Genomic DNA, 17,932 nt, shown 5'->3' with positions numbered 1-17,932 from the left:
ATCTTAGAATAATTATGAAAGTGAGAAAATGGGAAGACCAAAATGATCTGATTGTTAAGCGAACTCAGCCATCGAAGGTCTTAACATTGTGATTTATTTATGTCTGATACTGCCCTTGTGACAGGATGGGGGTGTCTCTTTCTTTCCCAGTTGCTTTCTAGTGCCTGTAGGATAGTCTTGGAGCCTTGCTCAGACTGGAAGTGCTTTCACAACCCTGGAAGTCCACAGCTGCATCTTGTAGCCATGCTCAGATGCCTGCCTGCAGCTCATCACATTCTTTGCAGCTCAGGGCCAGTAGCATGCCAACACCTTCTGAGAAGCAAGGGTCTGCTAGCTGGGGAATGTTATGTTATGTTCAGGTTATGTTCAGGATAAAGGGGAAGAGTGACTGTAACAGTGAAAAGAATCAGCGTGTCTTGACATAGACATTTGTTGCTATTTGACACATTTCTTAAAAATATTGGAAAATCTGAATTTCACTGCTGGAGAATAGGGAAGAATAAAAAATCCAGAGGAGAAACATTATTCAGTGTAAATGGAAAAGAAAGTTGTAATTGCTCTAGAAGGTTTATTTCTTGCCAGGCAGCTGATTCAGGAGCATAGAGTTCTAAGATCATTTAATAACACTCAAAGCTTATTTTATGATGAAAACAGTGTCACCCTTCTGTTGACCTCGGTCCATTTTTCTTCCACGTAGATTTTTCACACTGCCCCAGACCCCAGCATCCCTCTTCCTCAGCCTCAGTCTCGATCCGGATCCCGGAGGACGCGTGCAATCTGCCTTTCCTCTGGCTCCCGGAAGCCCAGAGGGAGGTATACTCCATGTTTGGCAGAACCCGACAGTAAGTGTCCCACCCTCAGGGAGATACCGTCTTCGTTAATTCAGCTCTATCCCACGTTATGGGCAATTAGGTAGAAAGAGGAAATGCCCTTACTGAGGCTGTCTCCCAACACCAGCCCCCTCCACCACATTTAAATGTTCTCGGTCAGGATAGATCTTGGACAAGCCAATTTATTCCTGCTGCAAAGGGAAAAAAAAAAATCGGTTTTGCTCAGTGCCCTTTCCTGTAGCTGTGATTAAGTACATCAGGTGCTACTTTGTAGCAGCTTTTGTCCTGTTGTGGAAGTGGTCAGGAAGAAAGCTGGGGAGCCTGGCCCAGGCAGTCATTTTCTTTCTTTCTTTCCTTCACATTATGTTCTTAAAGCATCATCTCTCGGGTATCAAAGTGTCTGAAAGAAAGAGAAAGGAAATAAAAAGAGATTGTACACCTCACATTATCTCTAACTTATTATTCTGAGCCAAGCCCCACCATAAGGTGGGTGGCAGCTTCAGCTCAAAGCATGAGTTCAGCTTTGGCCATTTTTGTTGAATTTTGTACACCCAGCCCTTTCTATCCACCCTCAGTTTTCCCCACAATTGCTGTTTAGATACAGTATTTGAATACTCCCTTACTGCTTCTCTCATGTTTTTTCTTATACCTTAGGTTCAGAAACATTAAAAAATACACCCAGTTAAACAGCAAGTTTTCTTACGTTGGTATATTCTTAGCAGGGAAAGGAAAGAAATCCTTTCCTATTTTCCTTCACAAGCTTTCCTTTTAAAAATTGTAAAAAAAAAAAAAAAAAAGGATAAAAATAAAAATTGTGGAGCTGCTGACATTTAATAGCACCTTTACTACCAGGAGGACTCAGATACATGGTAACTCAAAATCACCTAGGACCAGAAAAGTAGAAGGCAGAAATATGTCTTAGTATTCCCCCTTTCCATTGATTTCTTATTATATCATCAAGGCATCTTGCTTTTCCTACTGGTGAGTCCTGTTTCAGAAGCACATTTTGTCTGATTTCAAGTCAGCCCCACTGATGCTTCAAGAAGCAACATGATTTCATAGGGACACGTAGACAGCCTTCCTTGAATAGTGTAGTTCAGATGAATTTTTTAAAGCCTTTCTGCACAACTGAGGACAGTTCTCTAAGCCAGGTCTGGCACTGCAGTGGGGTCAAGTGGCTGCGGAGCATTTGGGAGGCTGAGATCAGAAGGGCCCCGTGCTTGACTCTCCCGTCTCTGCCCGGCCCGCCCAGGCGATTCCTACAGCAGCAGCCCTGACAGCACGCCCATGGGGAGCATCGAGTCCCTCTCCTCTCACTCCTCCGAGCAGAATAGCACCACGAAGCCTGCCTCCTGCCAGCCCAGGGAGAAGTCCACCGGGATCCCTTGGATTGCGTCCCCATCGCCCAGCAACGGACAGAAGAGTCTCGGTCTCTGGACCACGAGTCCCGAGTCAAGTTCTCGAGAAGATGCAACCAAAACGGACGCGGAATCAGACTGCCAGAGCGTCACCTCCATCACCAGTCCCGGGGACTCGTCCCCGCCCATTGACCTGGCCAAGAAGGGGCCCTATGGGCTCTCGGGAATGAAAAGAGCCTCGGCTTCCTCCCTCAGATCCGTCTCTGCAGCCGAAGGTAAGCCAGGATGGAGCCTCGGCTAATATCGTGTCTCTGCATTGCCTGGCGGCTTGTGGAGCTTGATGACTCAGGAGGGAGGCGTGAACAGCGAGGGCACAAACGGTGCTTCTCCGCTTTGTCCCTGAGCTGGGAGCTTTAAACCTCCTGTGTGCTGTGACATTTTTCCTGGACCTCTCCCTCTCTGAGCAGTGATGTATTTGCAGTTACTTCCGATTGTGATCTCCCCTGAGTGACGGCCTGCTAGGCTCGGAGAACATTCTGTGCCTTCTCATTTGGACACAGAGACAACGGCTTCCTTTTGTTACGCCTGTGGACTGTGTTATTGCTATTATTTTGTCTAATAGCACCTCGCCTGTTTTCTTGGGCTTTCTTTTCAGGAAACAAGAGCTACAGTGGATCCATTCAAAGCTTAACTTCCATAGGTTCCAAAGAGACACCCAAAGCCACGCCAAACCCAGATCTGCCTCCAAAAATGTGCAGGAGGTTAAGGCTGGACACCACCTCCAGCAACGGCTACCAGCGCCCCGGCTCTGTGTAAGTGACAGGGTGTTTGTTTGGCATTTTCTGTGTCTCCCATGGGTACACAGGGCTTGAGTGTGTGCAAAAGAACCCTCGAGGTTCCCACAGCTGAACGCTCATCCTTAGAGTGGGTACCACCAACTTCTGCAGGACCCTGTCCTCTTCTGCAAGTGGTGTGAACATTAGTACACACTTCAGGCACTTTCCTTGGAAGTAAGCTTTCTTTAAGGACATGAAAGCTGGTGTATAATATAGTGGTTTGGAGTCTGGAAACTAAATACCCACCACTCCACTATTGGACTGCCCATATCCTCAATCGTACCTCTTTGTTAGAAATACGGCTGTTTTCTAGCCGGGGTGGTCTCCTCTCCTCTCCATTTGTCTCCCCAACCTGAGTACTCACTGATTTAAACAACTCCTGGAGAACAGGGAGCTGGAAAAGCAAGAGAGCGTGCTTCTAAGAGCAGGATACGACCCTGAAATGTAAAGGCTGGTTGGGTGGGGTGTGTAGACAAGAGCAGTTAGGGCACAGATGGGAGACAACAGGGTAAATTTGGAAGCAGAATCCAAAGAGGGACATTCTTCCTCCTTTCCATCTTATGTTTCTGACTTTGGCTGAGCTGTTCCGGATGCTGCGAGAGCTATTACTGAGCATCCTTGTACATGTTACTTATTTTAAGGACCACAGTGTCCTCCTGCAGGAGGCAGTATGAACGTTGTTTTAAAGATGAGGAGAACTCATCCTGGGAAGTCAGGGAGCCAGTCCACCCTCACTCAGCTAGTAAGTGGCAGAGCCAGCATTCTAACCTGGGGTTCTCCAACTGAGTCTGTGCTGTTGCTCTTAATGCCATGCCCTGGTTGTACTGTGGCAGTGTTGCTGACCTTTTAATTATTCACTGAAAGTCCAGTAAGACATTTCACTAAGCCTGTTTCCATAAGAACAACATCTTACATTCATTCATTCATCCCATTAACAAGACCCTTTGGTTTCAGAGTGAGTTTCACGTATGTTCTCTCTCGTGATCAGAAATCCAGCTCCCACAATACTAGCCAGATTTTGTGTAAGTTTGTCTATTTCCAGGTGCATAGTTCTAGCCCTTAAGGGAAATGAATTTTAAGCCAAATGTATAAAGGGAGATGAAGTGAAGTGAAGTGAAGTCGCTCAGTCATGTCTGACTCTTTGCGACCCCGTGGACTGTAGCCTACCAGGCTCCTCTATCCACGGAATTCTCCAGGCAAGAATACTGGAATAGGTTGCCATTTCCTTCTCCAGGGGATCTTCTCGACCCAGGGATCAAACCTGGGTCTCTCCCACGTTACAGGCAGACGCTTTACTGTCTGAGCCACCAGGGAAGCCCAAAGGGAGATGAGAAAATATAAACTAAATTCTTTGTGAGGGAAAGAGAAGAGGTTCAGTTTTGTGATTTACTGATAAAATAGAACTTAAATTGTAGAGAGTGTTTGTTCTGCGTTAGATGTAAAATGATCCTGCAGATTGTCAAATGACTCAGTTCTGGGAGAAAGGCTTGTCAATTCAAGGAATAAGGTAGGTTTTAAATATTTAGTTCATTAAAACATCATTCAAAGAAATTCATATTCTCGTCTAGTAAATATAGGAACTTATCTAATTAGCTAGGTTACATTAGTTTTAAGTCCTTCCATTCTACCCTATAGTCTCACTTTTCATATAGTTGCCTTTCCCTTGTCATGCTTTGAAACAAGATTTGAATCCATAAATTGACTTATTGATCATATTTTCAGAGTTCTCTCTTTTCACTTTATAGGAAGTATGTCAAATATTTTAAAAATACATGAAACAGTTATTGAGTTTGTATTGTCTTAACTATGAGAATACAAAGCAGCTCTTGTTTCGTCTTGTTGATGTGACTCTTCTCTTGTGGCTCCATGGAGTCAATAGCAGGACTTCCAGAGGTGGAGTGGGGAGATAAAAGGTTCTTTTTCTTCTGCTTCCCCAGTTTTCTGGGGTGCAAAAGATGCAGACAGTGCAATCCCCAGAGGAAGAAGATACAGGTTTATTCCCATCTGGTACTCAGTGAACTAGAAACTAGATCTAAAACTTACTTCTATATTAAAACTTAAAACAGTTAAAATTCAGTTCATATTTTGGGGACAATTTTTAACTCATTTTTTTGTTTCGTTAACTGCTAACTCTGAATTTCACTTTGAGCTGTGTGGTTCTCTAATGGATTTTCATGAAGCTTGCATTTTGAAATTATTTTTCAGTGTGGCAGCAAAGGCGCAACTGTTTGAAAACGCTGGTTCAGTTAAGCCAGTTTCTTCTGGGCGGTAAGTTCTCAACTTCCCAGTAAAAAAACATAAGATAGTGGTGACATGGTTTTGTGTTGACGTGGCAGGTCATCTCTGACTGCTCTGCACCTCACTTTCGCAAATGGGCAAATTCACATCTCCTGTATCTTGACAAGGGAATAAATGGTGATCATATATATAGCATTTAGCATCCCAGAGTGTTACTGCCGTGCCTTCTTTGTTAAAACCTTCACAAAGGAAGAGTTCTAAACAAACAGGTTTTCTAAAAGACAAGTTGCAATAACTCTTTGTACACCAAAGACTTTTGATGACAGTTTGTTGAAATTTTTCAAATGTATATTTGGTCTTGTAAAAGTCAACGCATTTTTTTTTTCTGTAAGAAGCTTCATGAATGTGCACCAAAACTGCATACTTTTTCTTTTTTTTTAACTTTTATTTATTTATTTTTTTTTTACTTTTTAGATTTAAATTTAATAATAAAAATTTGGGACATGCATTTTGCATGTTTTTGTTTTAATTTTTCTTGCAACTCATTTTAGTTATACTTTATTTTTTAACTTAATTTTGTATGATATTGGGGTATAGCCAATTAACAAACAATGCTGTGATAGTTTCAGGTGAACAGCGAAGGGACTCAGCCATATAGACACGTGTCCATTCTCCCCCAAACCCCTCTCCCATCCAGGCTCCCACAAAGCACTGAGCAGAGTTCCCTGTGCTGTACAGTAGGTCCTGTCGATTGTTCATTTTAAATATACCAGTGTATCCATGTCCATCCCAAACTCCCTCACTGTCCCTTCCTCCTCCTCCTCCCCCCCGCCCCAGCAACCGTAGGTTTCATTCTCTAAGTCTATTTTGTAAGTAAGTTCATTTGTGTAATTTCTTTTTCGAGTCCGCATATAAGGGATGCCATACCATACTTTCCCTTCTCCGGCTGGCTGACTTCACTCAGTGTGACAGTCTCTAGGTCCAGACTGTGCTCATTCTTAGTGGCCTGTGGTGCTGGGGAGCTGATTACCCCAGGCGGCGTGGGGGTTTGAGTACTCTGCTTCATTCAGGGTTTCCAGATTTTACCTTCTGCTCCATTGTTAACAGGATATGAATTATTATGTCTTGCTGCTATTCATTTGCTTGCTTCTAAGGTTCCTGCTTCCTCTCCTCTTAGTACAAATTGATTCTCTCATCTTCGTTAGACTTTGGTTTTAATTTTGAATATGTCTAAACTAATGGATTTTTTTCTTTTTTTTTTTACCATCAGCAACTAGTGCATGTTGCAAGTATTCAATAAATGCTTTTTGAAAGGGAGTATAAATGGGAACATTTGAAGGACTAACCTAGTTTGTGGTTTGTTTTTTTTTTTTATGTACTCAGGAAATTTTGAGCTTGCCACAACCAGTTAATTGAGGCTGTGAAGGAAAGGAGTCAAATATGATTAAAGTATTACAATATAGTTCTTTCAGAAGTTATTCAGCCATAGCATTTTTATTGAAAATTAAAAGTATGTGGACCTTTTCAGCAGTTCTTAACCACCTACACAATATAAGGCTTATCCTACTTACTAGAGACAACAATAAACTTCAAACTCTGTTTTCAAAAGCTTAGCAAGCGCACTCGTAAATTAGTGTTTTTAGAGGAGAGCCACTTCGGTGTATTACTGATGGTTAATGCCTTTAATTTATATAGCAAATCCAAGCATACCTGCATGTACCTTACCTCTATCTCTGCCTTTTTATCAAGGTAGGGTGAAAACTAGGCCCTGTGCAGGAGAACAAACATTTCCCTGAAATTATCACCACTGTCAGGCCTTAATATAAGGGATTTAACCTTGCTACTTTCTGTCTTGCAAAAATGATTGAATTGCTCCACTAGATGGAGCCCTTATATTAGGAAACTCTAAACAGTCTATTAGGTACTGGAATCAAAGAGATAATCCTTTAAGAGCTTGAAGACAGCAAGGAATTAATGAAATAAATTAGTATGACAATAAATTAATGAAGCTGATATACAATAAGTTTACTCACATGTTCAACACTCATCCTGTGCATTTAAAACATACTTTTACATTCCAAATACTCTAAATCCACTTCTAATAAGCTGTCAGCATAAATTTAGAGCTCACTCACTGATACACTGAAGATTAAGACTTAATCCGCAGTACTTGTGGACAGTGTCATAACTTTTCACCTGTCCTTTTATTTTACTTAACTTTGTCTGCCTTTATGCATTTAGGTAAAATAGTTACCTCTTTAGGCCTTCAAAGGGGAAGCTTAAGTGGCACATCCCTGTACAGACTGTGTGTGTCCAGTGCCTTTGTTGGAAGAGGTGGGTTTGACATGGACCCGATTCACCTCTTTTCTCAGGATGTGCTGGCTGCTCTCAGCTTGCTCAGGGGTGTAGCTTGTGCCGGAGGAACCAGAGCCTCTGCAGAGTGTGAGTGAAGTTTCTCCTCTGCTCAGTGACCGGCACTGCCCTGCCAGGGACTGAGGCTGATCTCACTTTCGTGGAGCAGAAGCCCTGATGGCCTGACCTGGCTCTGTCCCCTTTAAAGTGAAGTTGCTCAGTCGTGCCCAACTGTTTGCAACCCCGGGGACTGTAGCCCACCAGTCTCCTCCGTCCATGGGATTTCCCAGGCAAGAATACTGGAGTGGGTTGCCATGTCCTTCTCCAGGGGATCTTCCTGATCCAGGGATCGAACCCAGGTCTCCCACGTTGCAAGCAGACTCTTTACCATCTGAGCCACCAGGGAAGCCCTGTACCCTTTCAGTTCAGTTCAGTAACTCAGTCATGTCCAACTCTTTGTGACCCCATGAATCGCAGCACGCCAGGCCTTCCTGTTCCTCACCAACTCCCGGAATTCACTCAAACTCAGCGTCCATCGAGTCGGTGATGCCATACAGCCATCTCATCCTCTGTCACCCCCTTTTCCTCCTGCCGCCAGTCCCTCCCAGCATCAGAATCTTTTCCAATGAGTCAAGTCTTCGCATGAGGTAGCCAAAGTACTGGAGTTTCAGCTTTAGCATCATTCCTGCCAAGGAACACCCTTTACGTGTGTGCTTTTCTCTCTCTCTGCACTGGGATCATTGCCTCTGAAAGGCTAACGCAGGTGGGGCCCGGGCTGACTCCCAGCCCATGTCAGCTGCAGACCGAGGCCCGATGCGCTGTTTGTGCAGATGCCCATGGCTCTGCTCGGCCACAGCCTCTGGCGCAACCCCCGTTTGTTCCTCACAGCCAGCTCACCGGCCTGACTTCATAGGGTCAGCAGGGCCCACGTGGACCCTGTGTGCATTGGCTGGGGTGGGAAGGAGCCGTGGTGGAACGGCCACCGTCAGAGGTCTGGGTAGCTTCTGATCCACTGCTGGCATAGGCGCTCTGCACCCCCAGGCTCTGCCGGGCACTGGCTCACCTGTGCACCCCACAGTTGAGTCTCTTCCCTAGTCATGGGAGAAGTCAGAGCTGCGCTGGAATGGGGAGTCAGTGGTGATGGAGTGTTTGCTTGGCTTGAGCAAAGAGATCGCAGGAAACCCTGCAACTGCGAGGGTTGACCTCTCTCCTTCCTGCCCTCTCAAGAGGAGTCAGGCTTCCCCCAGCCCTCCAGCCAGCCAGGGTTTTCTCTCCCACTCAAGACCTCAGGAGTGGGGCCCCCAGGCTGTGGCTCAGGTGCTCACTTCCTGGACAAGTCTCGGACAAGTCCCCACCCAGGGGCACGAGTCCTGACTCAGATGCTTTTCTTCCCTTCATTACGTGTGTATGTTTCAGCCTGGGTTGTACAGGAGTTCTGCCAGTTTCTGGTTAGTTTTCAGTGAGAATTGTTCCACATATAATTTTAGATATAATTTTGAAGTGTTCATGGAAGAAGATGAGTTCCACATTCTCTTACTCTGTCACCTTGGTCCGAACTCTGGGAAATCCACTTTTTTAATCTATAAAGTGAAGGTCATGATTCCCTTTTTGACAGATTATCAGTGTAGGAAGCAATGTATTTGAAGTACACAGTCAGCTCTCCATATACTGCCTCTGCAATAATAGCTAATATTGTTATAACTATTATCGTTGAAACTACTTAAGGTATTCAAGCCTCTAATTAATATGTATTGGGTATTTGGACATTTATCAGTCACTTGAAACCCTTTTGTACCATTAAATACAACTGAACAACAGAAAGTGAGGATATTTCCCTTACTGACCTCCCACAATACCTATTTTGATTTCCTTCTGGGAAACTTAGGGTACTCTTGAATTGGACCTCAAAGAAGGATGAACCAGTAGTGGGTCATAGGGAGACCAGCCATTATGGGAAATACCACAGTTGGGAGATTTTAGTGGATGGTCTTGAGCAACAGAAAAGTAACACCTCTGGATTGACTGCAGGCTCTGGGAGTCATTGAGCAAAGAGCTGATCTAATCAATGACGCACTTGATCAGATAATTGAGGTGGCTTCTCTAGGAGGTTGTTGATGGGAAGAAAACCATTTAGGATGGAACAGGTGATACTTAAAAGACCTTAATTAGGACATTAACAAAAGCCTGATAAACTGTAAGGAGAATGTTATGGCTAGAACTAGAGTTGAGCAATTGCTTTGCTACTGGGAATGAGAGACAGGTAAAGAAGATTCTAGGTTTTTAAGACTGACTGCAAGAAAGAATGGTGATCTAGCTTCTGAGTTCAGCTTGTGTGAGTACACAGAAAGGCAAGGAAAGTTTTAGCCCCGTTGTCTGAGAATGCTGAGGAGCGCTGAGAGGCAGTGACAGACCTGCAGCTGGAGCCCGGAGAGAGCATAAAGCTTGATGCCGTTTGAGAGACTTCTGCACAGCAGCCACACTGCACAGATGAAGGTGGGGTTACCCAGTGATGGGTGCTAACAAAAGGTCAAGGAGATCATTAGAGGAGGGCGTTGGTTTTTACCTCTAAGACCTCACTGGGAACATTTCAGAAATTGGGTTCAGTGGAGTGGGAGGGGCCGCTCTCTCTGTCAAAGGAACTTGATGTGCCAGACTTGTTAAAATGAAGATTCTTGAATTTGCTCAGACTCTATACACTGTAGTGTCTGAGACTGAGGCCTAGAGAATATGTATTTTTGACAACTTCCCCAAGTGATCCTTATGTATATCAAAACCTTTGAGAGCCATTGGAATAGAGAAAAATGCCATAGTACTAAATGTTTCTCTTAACCTATAAAATGCTTTCAAGAGGCAAATGGAACTAGGCTCTGTCTCAGCATTACAAAAGTCTACGGAAAACAGGACCCTTAAAGCTTTCACCTCTGTCTCAATCAGTTACAGTTGGGCAGTGGAGAAATACACTTTAAAGTAGTATAATTTAGGCAAGGTATACTAGTATCTTCTGAAGGTTTAATTGAGAATTACACGCTTGAGAATTAAGAGGATTAATTAAGAATTGAATGCTTGACTCATTATAAGTAATCAAATTTTCTGTTACAATAATCTAAAAACAAAAATTTTTTATAGTTACAAAACAAACCTCAGCACAGTCTTCCCGGCTGGTGAATTTGTCCATTTAAAAGGCTGTAAAGAAACTTCCCTGGTGGTCCAGTGGCTTTGACTGTGCTCCCAACGTAGGGGGCCCAGTTTAATTCCTGGCTAGGCAATTTAATGCTACAACTAAAATTGAAGATCCCACTTGCCACAGCTAAGTCCTAGCACAGCTGGATAAATAAATACACAATTTAAAATAAATAAATAAAAGGCTGTAGGTCACTGGTTCAGAGCACAGTGACGCATGTAAGACACCCGGGATAGAACACTCATAAGGAAGACAAAGGAAGCCATGGCTAGGAAGAATAGCTTGATTTTTCTGTTTTTAAGAGAATATGAAAAATACTAAAATGCTAAAAAAGTGAATGAAAACCACCACTCATTTCATCCCCTAAGAATAACTGCATTTTGATGCACAGCCATTTAATCTTATCAGTTGACAGTGGTTCTCAAAAGCTTTTGGTCTCAAAACAACACACAATTAAAAAACTTACTGAAAATCTCCAAGGAGCTTTTGTTTGTGTGAATTATATCTATTAAAACTTGTGGTATTAGAAATTTAAGCTGAGAAAATTTTTAAATGTTTATGAATTTATTTAAAATAAAAATAAGTTCATATAACTAAAACATAACAATAGCCCTGTGTAGATGTGATTATTCACTCTCATTAACAGTCAACTGTTATTAATAGTAGAAGTGATTTTCTCAGTGACATTATCTTGGGATTTTACAGATGACATTCAAGTGGATTCACCAGATATTCACTAGGTCAGCAATCAGGAGATGTAGGTTTTAGCCTGACTCTTCCATAATGTTAATGTTTCTTGACCTTCATTTCTTCATTATAGAGGTTAGACAGGGAAATATGTAGATTTCCTTTCAAAGTCCAAACTCATTGTATGACCGAAATCATCTGGATGATCACAAGACCCCCAGTATATGGGGATCACTGTTTTCTGTAAAACCTAGTTAGAAAGTTTATGTGCCTGCCCCCAAGGTCCTCATAGGGTCTCACCTTCCCATTTCTTCCCTTTTCCAAATCATATTTCTAAGACAACAGGAGTTGTTTCTCCTCCTCCCCTGAGTTAAGCCACACAGAAGTATGTTCCTCTGTTGTTCCCGTGCACCGCCCCCCCCCCCCCCCCCCCCCGCCCCATGCTGTAGTCAGCTCTGTCCCTTAATGATGCTCATTGCCTGGAACTTGAGAACTCACATTATTTTACTTTTTTGCAGATCTCCTAAGTATCTGCCATGAAAGTGTCAATCACTCAGTCATGTCTGACTCATGACCCCATGGTTGTAGCCTTCCAGGCTCCTCTGTTCATGGAATTCTTTAGGCAAGAACACTGGAGGGGGTTGCCATTCCCTTCTCCAGGGGATCTTCCCGACCCTGGGATCTAACCTGGGTCTCCTGCATGGCAGGCAGATTCTTTACCGTCTGAGCCACAGGGAAGCCCTAATATCTGGCATAGTGGAAAATAAATGGACCCTCATACATGTTCCATTAGCTGTCAGAGCAGTGCCTCTCAGGTCCTGCCTGCCCCTCCTTCCAGATTCCCTTGAGAGCACTTAGAGACCCACTCCTCTGTAATGAACACAGAAAAGGACCCACGAAGGTGGTGCTCATGGTGTTCCTCTTACATTGGTGCCCAACGAAGTAGACACTCAACAGAGTTCCTGGGTAAATAGATAAAATAAACATTTTAACCTTAAAAGACTTTGTTATTCATGTGTTCAGTTCATTTTTATTAGCGTTGCAATATTCTTTCTTTGACCTAGCAGCTTTAACTCTATAAGTTCCCATGAGAGATTAGCTTTAAGGCATCCAGCACTAAGACATCCAAGCCAGAAACAGCTCATTTTTGTTGACAAAAACCTAAGAAAAGGGTGTGTAACTAATTTTAAAAAATCTCCAACCAATGACCAAGAAGTAAATGTGTGTTTATTGCATTATTTATGAGTATTTATTGCAAATTATCTTGGTCAGTTTAAAGGTCTTGCCAGTGACTAATTTTTCTGTAAAATATTTGCCTTACATCCTAATACTGCTCATGTATGTGTTCTTCTGTAGCTTTATTCATAATAACTACCTACTAATTTATTGAATTTGGCATAATTTATTTATTAAATTCTCTACTGATGAACACTTAGATTGTTGCGATCTGTTTGTTTTTAGCTTTGCTGTTGTGTATGTTACTTCTTTGCTACCCTTTTGACTATATCTTCTACTCCCTTACAAGTGCATTCCTGCTCTCTTCAGAAGTGAAATTCTTAGCATACAAAAAATATATGTGAGAGATGGCATATGTGTGTGTGTGCGCGTGTATCGTTGTTAAGTGGCCCTTCAGAAAACATTGCATCAGTTTTGATGTGGTGAATTTTTTATTTTGCTTATGATTAAGATGAGTATTGTGAATTTCACACACTGACCTTGTCAAACCTGTGTGAGTTCACTCATTGGCATTAGACAACATTTAGTATTAGGAATGGGGCTTGTGGACAGATCATCTTCAAAACTATAAGGGAAGAAATGAGCTTTCAGGATAGCGAGCATCATCACCTTACTCTCCAATGCGACAGGAAGCAGGATCCTCAAAATCCTTTTCAAAAGATATTAGAATCTTGTGAACAGAGACTCAATAGGTGACAGTGTTATTTTCACGTCTTCTTCAATACACCAAGACAGTAAAAGAAAAAGCATTAGCACCTGGGAAGAAAACTCCACTGTCACAGAATTCTACATTAAATCATCAGAGCTCTGAACTGAGCTGTAACCTGTAGTTACACACCTCAATGGAAGAAAATTATGGTTGTTTAAGTCACATGCACAGATAATTGGAAAGTTGCAACAGACATTACTTTGTGCTGTGTATTTTGACACATTTAACATATCCGTTCATTTAGTGATATTGTTCTGCATGTGTTCCCTCACCATCCAATCTCATACAATACTCATATCTAAAATATTATTATAAATTAATTAGGTTGCATTTGAAGTATGAGATATATCATTGCAAGATTTACTATATCTTAAACATTTCTGTAACTCTGGAATTTGTTTCCTTATGTATCTCTTAATTTATTTTAATGACTCAAGGTAATAAGACAGTATTTATTGGTGGAAATCATTGCTGCTAGAAAATCTGACAAAAAGTCTTTACATATTTTAAGAGAAATGGTTCTGCAACCTTCAATTGTATCAGATAAAATTATTTTTTAATATATCCAGTTTTTATTCGTATATCATATCTCAGTGAAGCTCAGAAAAAAGAACCATCACCTAAGGTTATATTTGTTAAATAACAGTTCCCAACCCCCACTCGCATACCTGAGATTCTAGTGTAATAAGTCTGAGAGTGGTCCCTGGAAAATGCATTTTTAAAAACTGAATATTATATAACTTTCAGGTTTATAGCATAGTGATATGATAGTTTTGTACATTATACTCCATTTAAAGTGATTATGAAATAATGGCTATTTGCCTCTGTGCTGTACAGTGTATCCTTGTTACTTATTTATTTTATACAAAGTAATTTTTATCCGTTAGTCCCCACCCCTGTTTGACCCCTCTCCCATTTCCTCTTCCCACTGGTAACAGCTGTTTGTTCTCTGTGTCTGTGAGTCTGTTTCTGTTTTGTTATATTCATTTGTTGTTTTTTTTCTAAGATTCCATATATAAATGATAGTGAAGAGTATTTTTCTTTTTATGAATATCATATCAAGATACACTAGATTATATCAGATCAAATGAGTATACTTGACTGGAAGATTTCTGTGAAAAACTAACGTTTTTTCTACGTCAGGTCCCCAGAGTCTCATTATCAGAAGTCTTTGTAACTTGGCAGCTCCCTTTCCTTGCCCCCAGCCCTTGTCAGGCAACACACCCACGTGCAGCACACATACTCATGGCTCCTCTTTAGTGTGAAACTCTGTCCTTCTCGGGCTGCATCCACTTCATCAGCTCTTCTTTTAAACCACGTTTAACTGGGAAGTGGGGTTGTGTGGGCTGGTGGTCCTTCTTAAACCTGCTTGCTGCAAACTCTCCTAGCCAAGTTCTTGAAAGTGCAGCCTGAGACCCACCTCATGTGAAAAAGACTCTGGGGGCAGGGCCATAGTTCTCCTCTCTAACCTTTCTGATCTTCAGTAGCCACTTGGAAACCCTGGTTCAGGTGACCGAGCCTCATTCTGGAAGTATGGAGATAAGATGCAGAGTTTTGTTCCAACAGAGAAATGTAATCATCATGTTACACTGTTGCTTTGAGAGCATACAAATGCAAATACTGCTGATGCCTCTTTGCAGATCAAGTATTGGGACCTCAGGCAGGAAAGACAGGGTACCTTGAATCTTTAAAAGGACTCATCATGTAAAAAAAAGAGGCCAGAGCAGGGGACCCCAGCCTGCAGGACACAGACTGGTACCGGGCGGCAACCCGTCAGGAAGGGCTGCACAGCAGGAGGTGAGCGGTGGGCAACTGAGAGAAGCCCCGTCTGTGTCTACGTCTGCTCTCCATTGCTCTCACTATCGCCTGAGCTCCATCTGCTAACAGATCGGTGGTGGCTTAGTAAATGTAATGTGCTTGAATCATCCTGAAACCGTTCCTCACCCCCCACCCCCAGTCCGTGGAAAAATTGTCTTCCATGAAGCCCGGCCCTGCTGCCGAAGAGGTTGGAGACCACAACATCTTCCCCCCGCTTTTTTTTTTTTAACTCATTCATTCAGCAAATATTTACTGAGTTACTAGTTAGCATCAGGCATTGTTCATAGAGGTTACATTCAACAACGACAACAGAGTACCATTCAGACTTAAAACAGGGGAATGTGAAAGTTACCTGGGAGCTGTTTAGAGTGTGTTGCAGAGAAGACCTGGCCTTCAGTGAAACTCAGGAGATTTAAGGTAAACTAGAAGGCCAGAGCTGAGTGAAGATGAGGAAGAATCTCAGCTGGCCCTGAGGAGGGAATGGGTTTGGCGTGTTAGAAGAGGAAAAGGCAGGCCAGTGTGACTCAAGTGCAGCAGGTGCATAGAGGCAGGTTCAGGAGAAGCAGGAGAGCCCGGCAGGCACCTGGTTGGGCACAGCGTGGAGGCCAGAGTTGGGAACCAGTTGACAGGTTGTTTTCAGGGAGATCACGTGATCATCAAAACCTTTCAAACCGCCCTCTGGTTGCTCTGTGTAGAAGGGATGGCAAGGGGACAGGAGAGGAAAAAACACGGAGGATTTAAGAAGTTAGGGGGCCGTTCAGTGAGCTGTGGTAGAGGTGATCTTGGCTCGGACTCTGGTTGAAGGAGAGATGGTGAGAAGGAGTGTAGTCAGGTCGTCGGCTGTTGCAGAGTAAAGGCGACTTCACTGACTATATGACTTGGTTAGCAGCCTCAGAGGATGGCTTTTTAGTGTTAGCTCAGATCGTTTTAAGGAGGTCTCATACAAAACTTGGAATTCTGGCTCCTGTTAAAAAAAAAGCCAGAGTATCTGCCTACACGAAGACTGAACTCCCGTATGGGAACAGATGTCGGAGATGAGTACTGGCTTCCCTTTTAAAGAGCTGCGTATACTGTGGTTTACAAAGACATGTCTCCATGTCTACCTGACAGTGAGGCTGTTGTTGGTTCCCCTTTATCATCAGCTTATCCTATTGTTTTTCTTATAGCACGCCCACTTACTTTTCCATACCCTGTAGGCCTTTTAATATGTGGAGCTCACATCTGATACTCTGAAATTAAAGTAGCAAGTAAATACATGGTGCTTTAACGTACCTGTGAACTCCTGTGGAGCTGAAAAATAGCCTCTTTAGCAGAATACTAACAAATCCTGGCATTCTTTAAAACTAGATTGTTTCATTTGTTCTAAGCCAGGTGGTTACTCTTGGGAGCATTGCCTGGAAACATGAGAAAGGCTTTGTTTGTGCTATCGGTGTGCTCTGGTTACACGGGTGTGTGCACTTTATGAAATGCACTTATGCACGTTTCTGTGTGCACACTGTGTGTATTATGCTTCAATTATAACTGAAAACTAGAATCATTTTTTAAGAGTAGTGTCCAGTGCAAACATCCTTGAGTGTTGTGGTTTTCACAGATTGCCTCTTGGTCTTTCAGCCAAGCCAAAGCCATGTACTCCTGTAAAGCAGAGCACAGCCATGAGCTTTCCTTCCCACAGGGGGCGCTATTCTCCAACGGTAAGTCCACCCATTCCCCGCGCTAAGGTTACAATCATGAAAGGACGAAGGAGCAGTCTAAAGCAGAATAGGAGACTCGGGATCCAGCCCAGGCCCTGCCTTTTGTAGCTGTGCAAGTAAACACATCAAATTCCTCTGGAACAGATTTCCTCTCCTGTGTCAGAGAGAGATAGAGAGTGAAAGTGTTAGTTGTTCAGCGTGTCCGACTCTTTTCAACCCCTTGGACTGTGTAACCCACCAGGCTTCTCCATCCATGGGATTCTCCAGGCAAAAATACTGGAGTGGGTAGGCATTCCCTTTTCCAGGGGATCTTCCCGACCGGAGTGATTGGTTATATGAATGCAAAAGGCATTTACAGCTTTACAGGTCCTGTGACATTGTTTTGACAGCTTAAGTATATGCATAAAATCTGATGTGGATTTTTACCCATTTGTGTGTGTAATTATTTGAAGCTAATATTGACTGAGTGATATTTATTAATGTATTTTTATCTTTGTCAGTGTACCCATCAGTGGAACCAGGATGGTTGAAGGCAACTTATGAAGGCAAAACAGGACTCGTCCCAGAAAATTATGTTGTCTTCCTCTAATGCTATTTAGTGGACGGCAGTATCTTCATGGTATCCATGGTAACAAGTAATAAGTGCTATGATTTTTATCTGACACAGATATGAGGATCAGCCCATTCAAATGAAAAATAATCCATTTCTAGCCAGTTTCCAAAGCAGACTATGTAGCTCTATTAACAGAAAGGGAAAAAATGTTTAAATTGTTTGCCATTCTTTTTTATCTTGGGCTGATTTCTTATTTTGAAATAGCTTATCCCCATCCCTTGCTTTTTTTTGTTTTTTAAGTAACTCTCCACAATGTCTCTCATAACATGTATAAAAAATCTCAAATACTGTGTTAAGTACTATATCCCAGAAATTTGGAAACCAGAAATTTGCTATAAGACTTTTAAGACCTGCCCTTTACTGTCTGGTATTCTCTGAGAAAC

At 42.6% G+C, this 17,932-nt stretch overlaps 1 protein-coding gene across 1 annotated transcript in view; it reads left to right on the top strand.

Moving 5' to 3' along the window:
- The window catches only part of ARHGAP42 (Rho GTPase activating protein 42), a 340,908-nt gene extending 323,383 nt beyond the window's left edge, over window positions 1–17,525 (top strand). The window contains exons 19-24 of the mRNA XM_052652801.1: window positions 698–842; window positions 2,083–2,463; window positions 2,844–3,000; window positions 5,230–5,292; window positions 16,857–16,936; window positions 17,437–17,525. Coding sequence (XP_052508761.1) covers window positions 698–842; window positions 2,083–2,463; window positions 2,844–3,000; window positions 5,230–5,292; window positions 16,857–16,936; window positions 17,437–17,525 — 915 coding nt within the window. The remainder of the gene's footprint in view (window positions 1–697; window positions 843–2,082; window positions 2,464–2,843; window positions 3,001–5,229; window positions 5,293–16,856; window positions 16,937–17,436) is intronic.
- The last annotated feature ends 407 nt before the right edge of the window (window positions 17,526–17,932 follow it).

This window comes from Budorcas taxicolor, chromosome 15 (assembly GCF_023091745.1).
Source record: "Budorcas taxicolor isolate Tak-1 chromosome 15, Takin1.1, whole genome shotgun sequence".
NCBI classification, from domain to species: domain Eukaryota; kingdom Metazoa; phylum Chordata; class Mammalia; order Artiodactyla; family Bovidae; genus Budorcas; species Budorcas taxicolor.
This window is presented reverse-complemented; position numbering and strand designations above follow the sequence as displayed.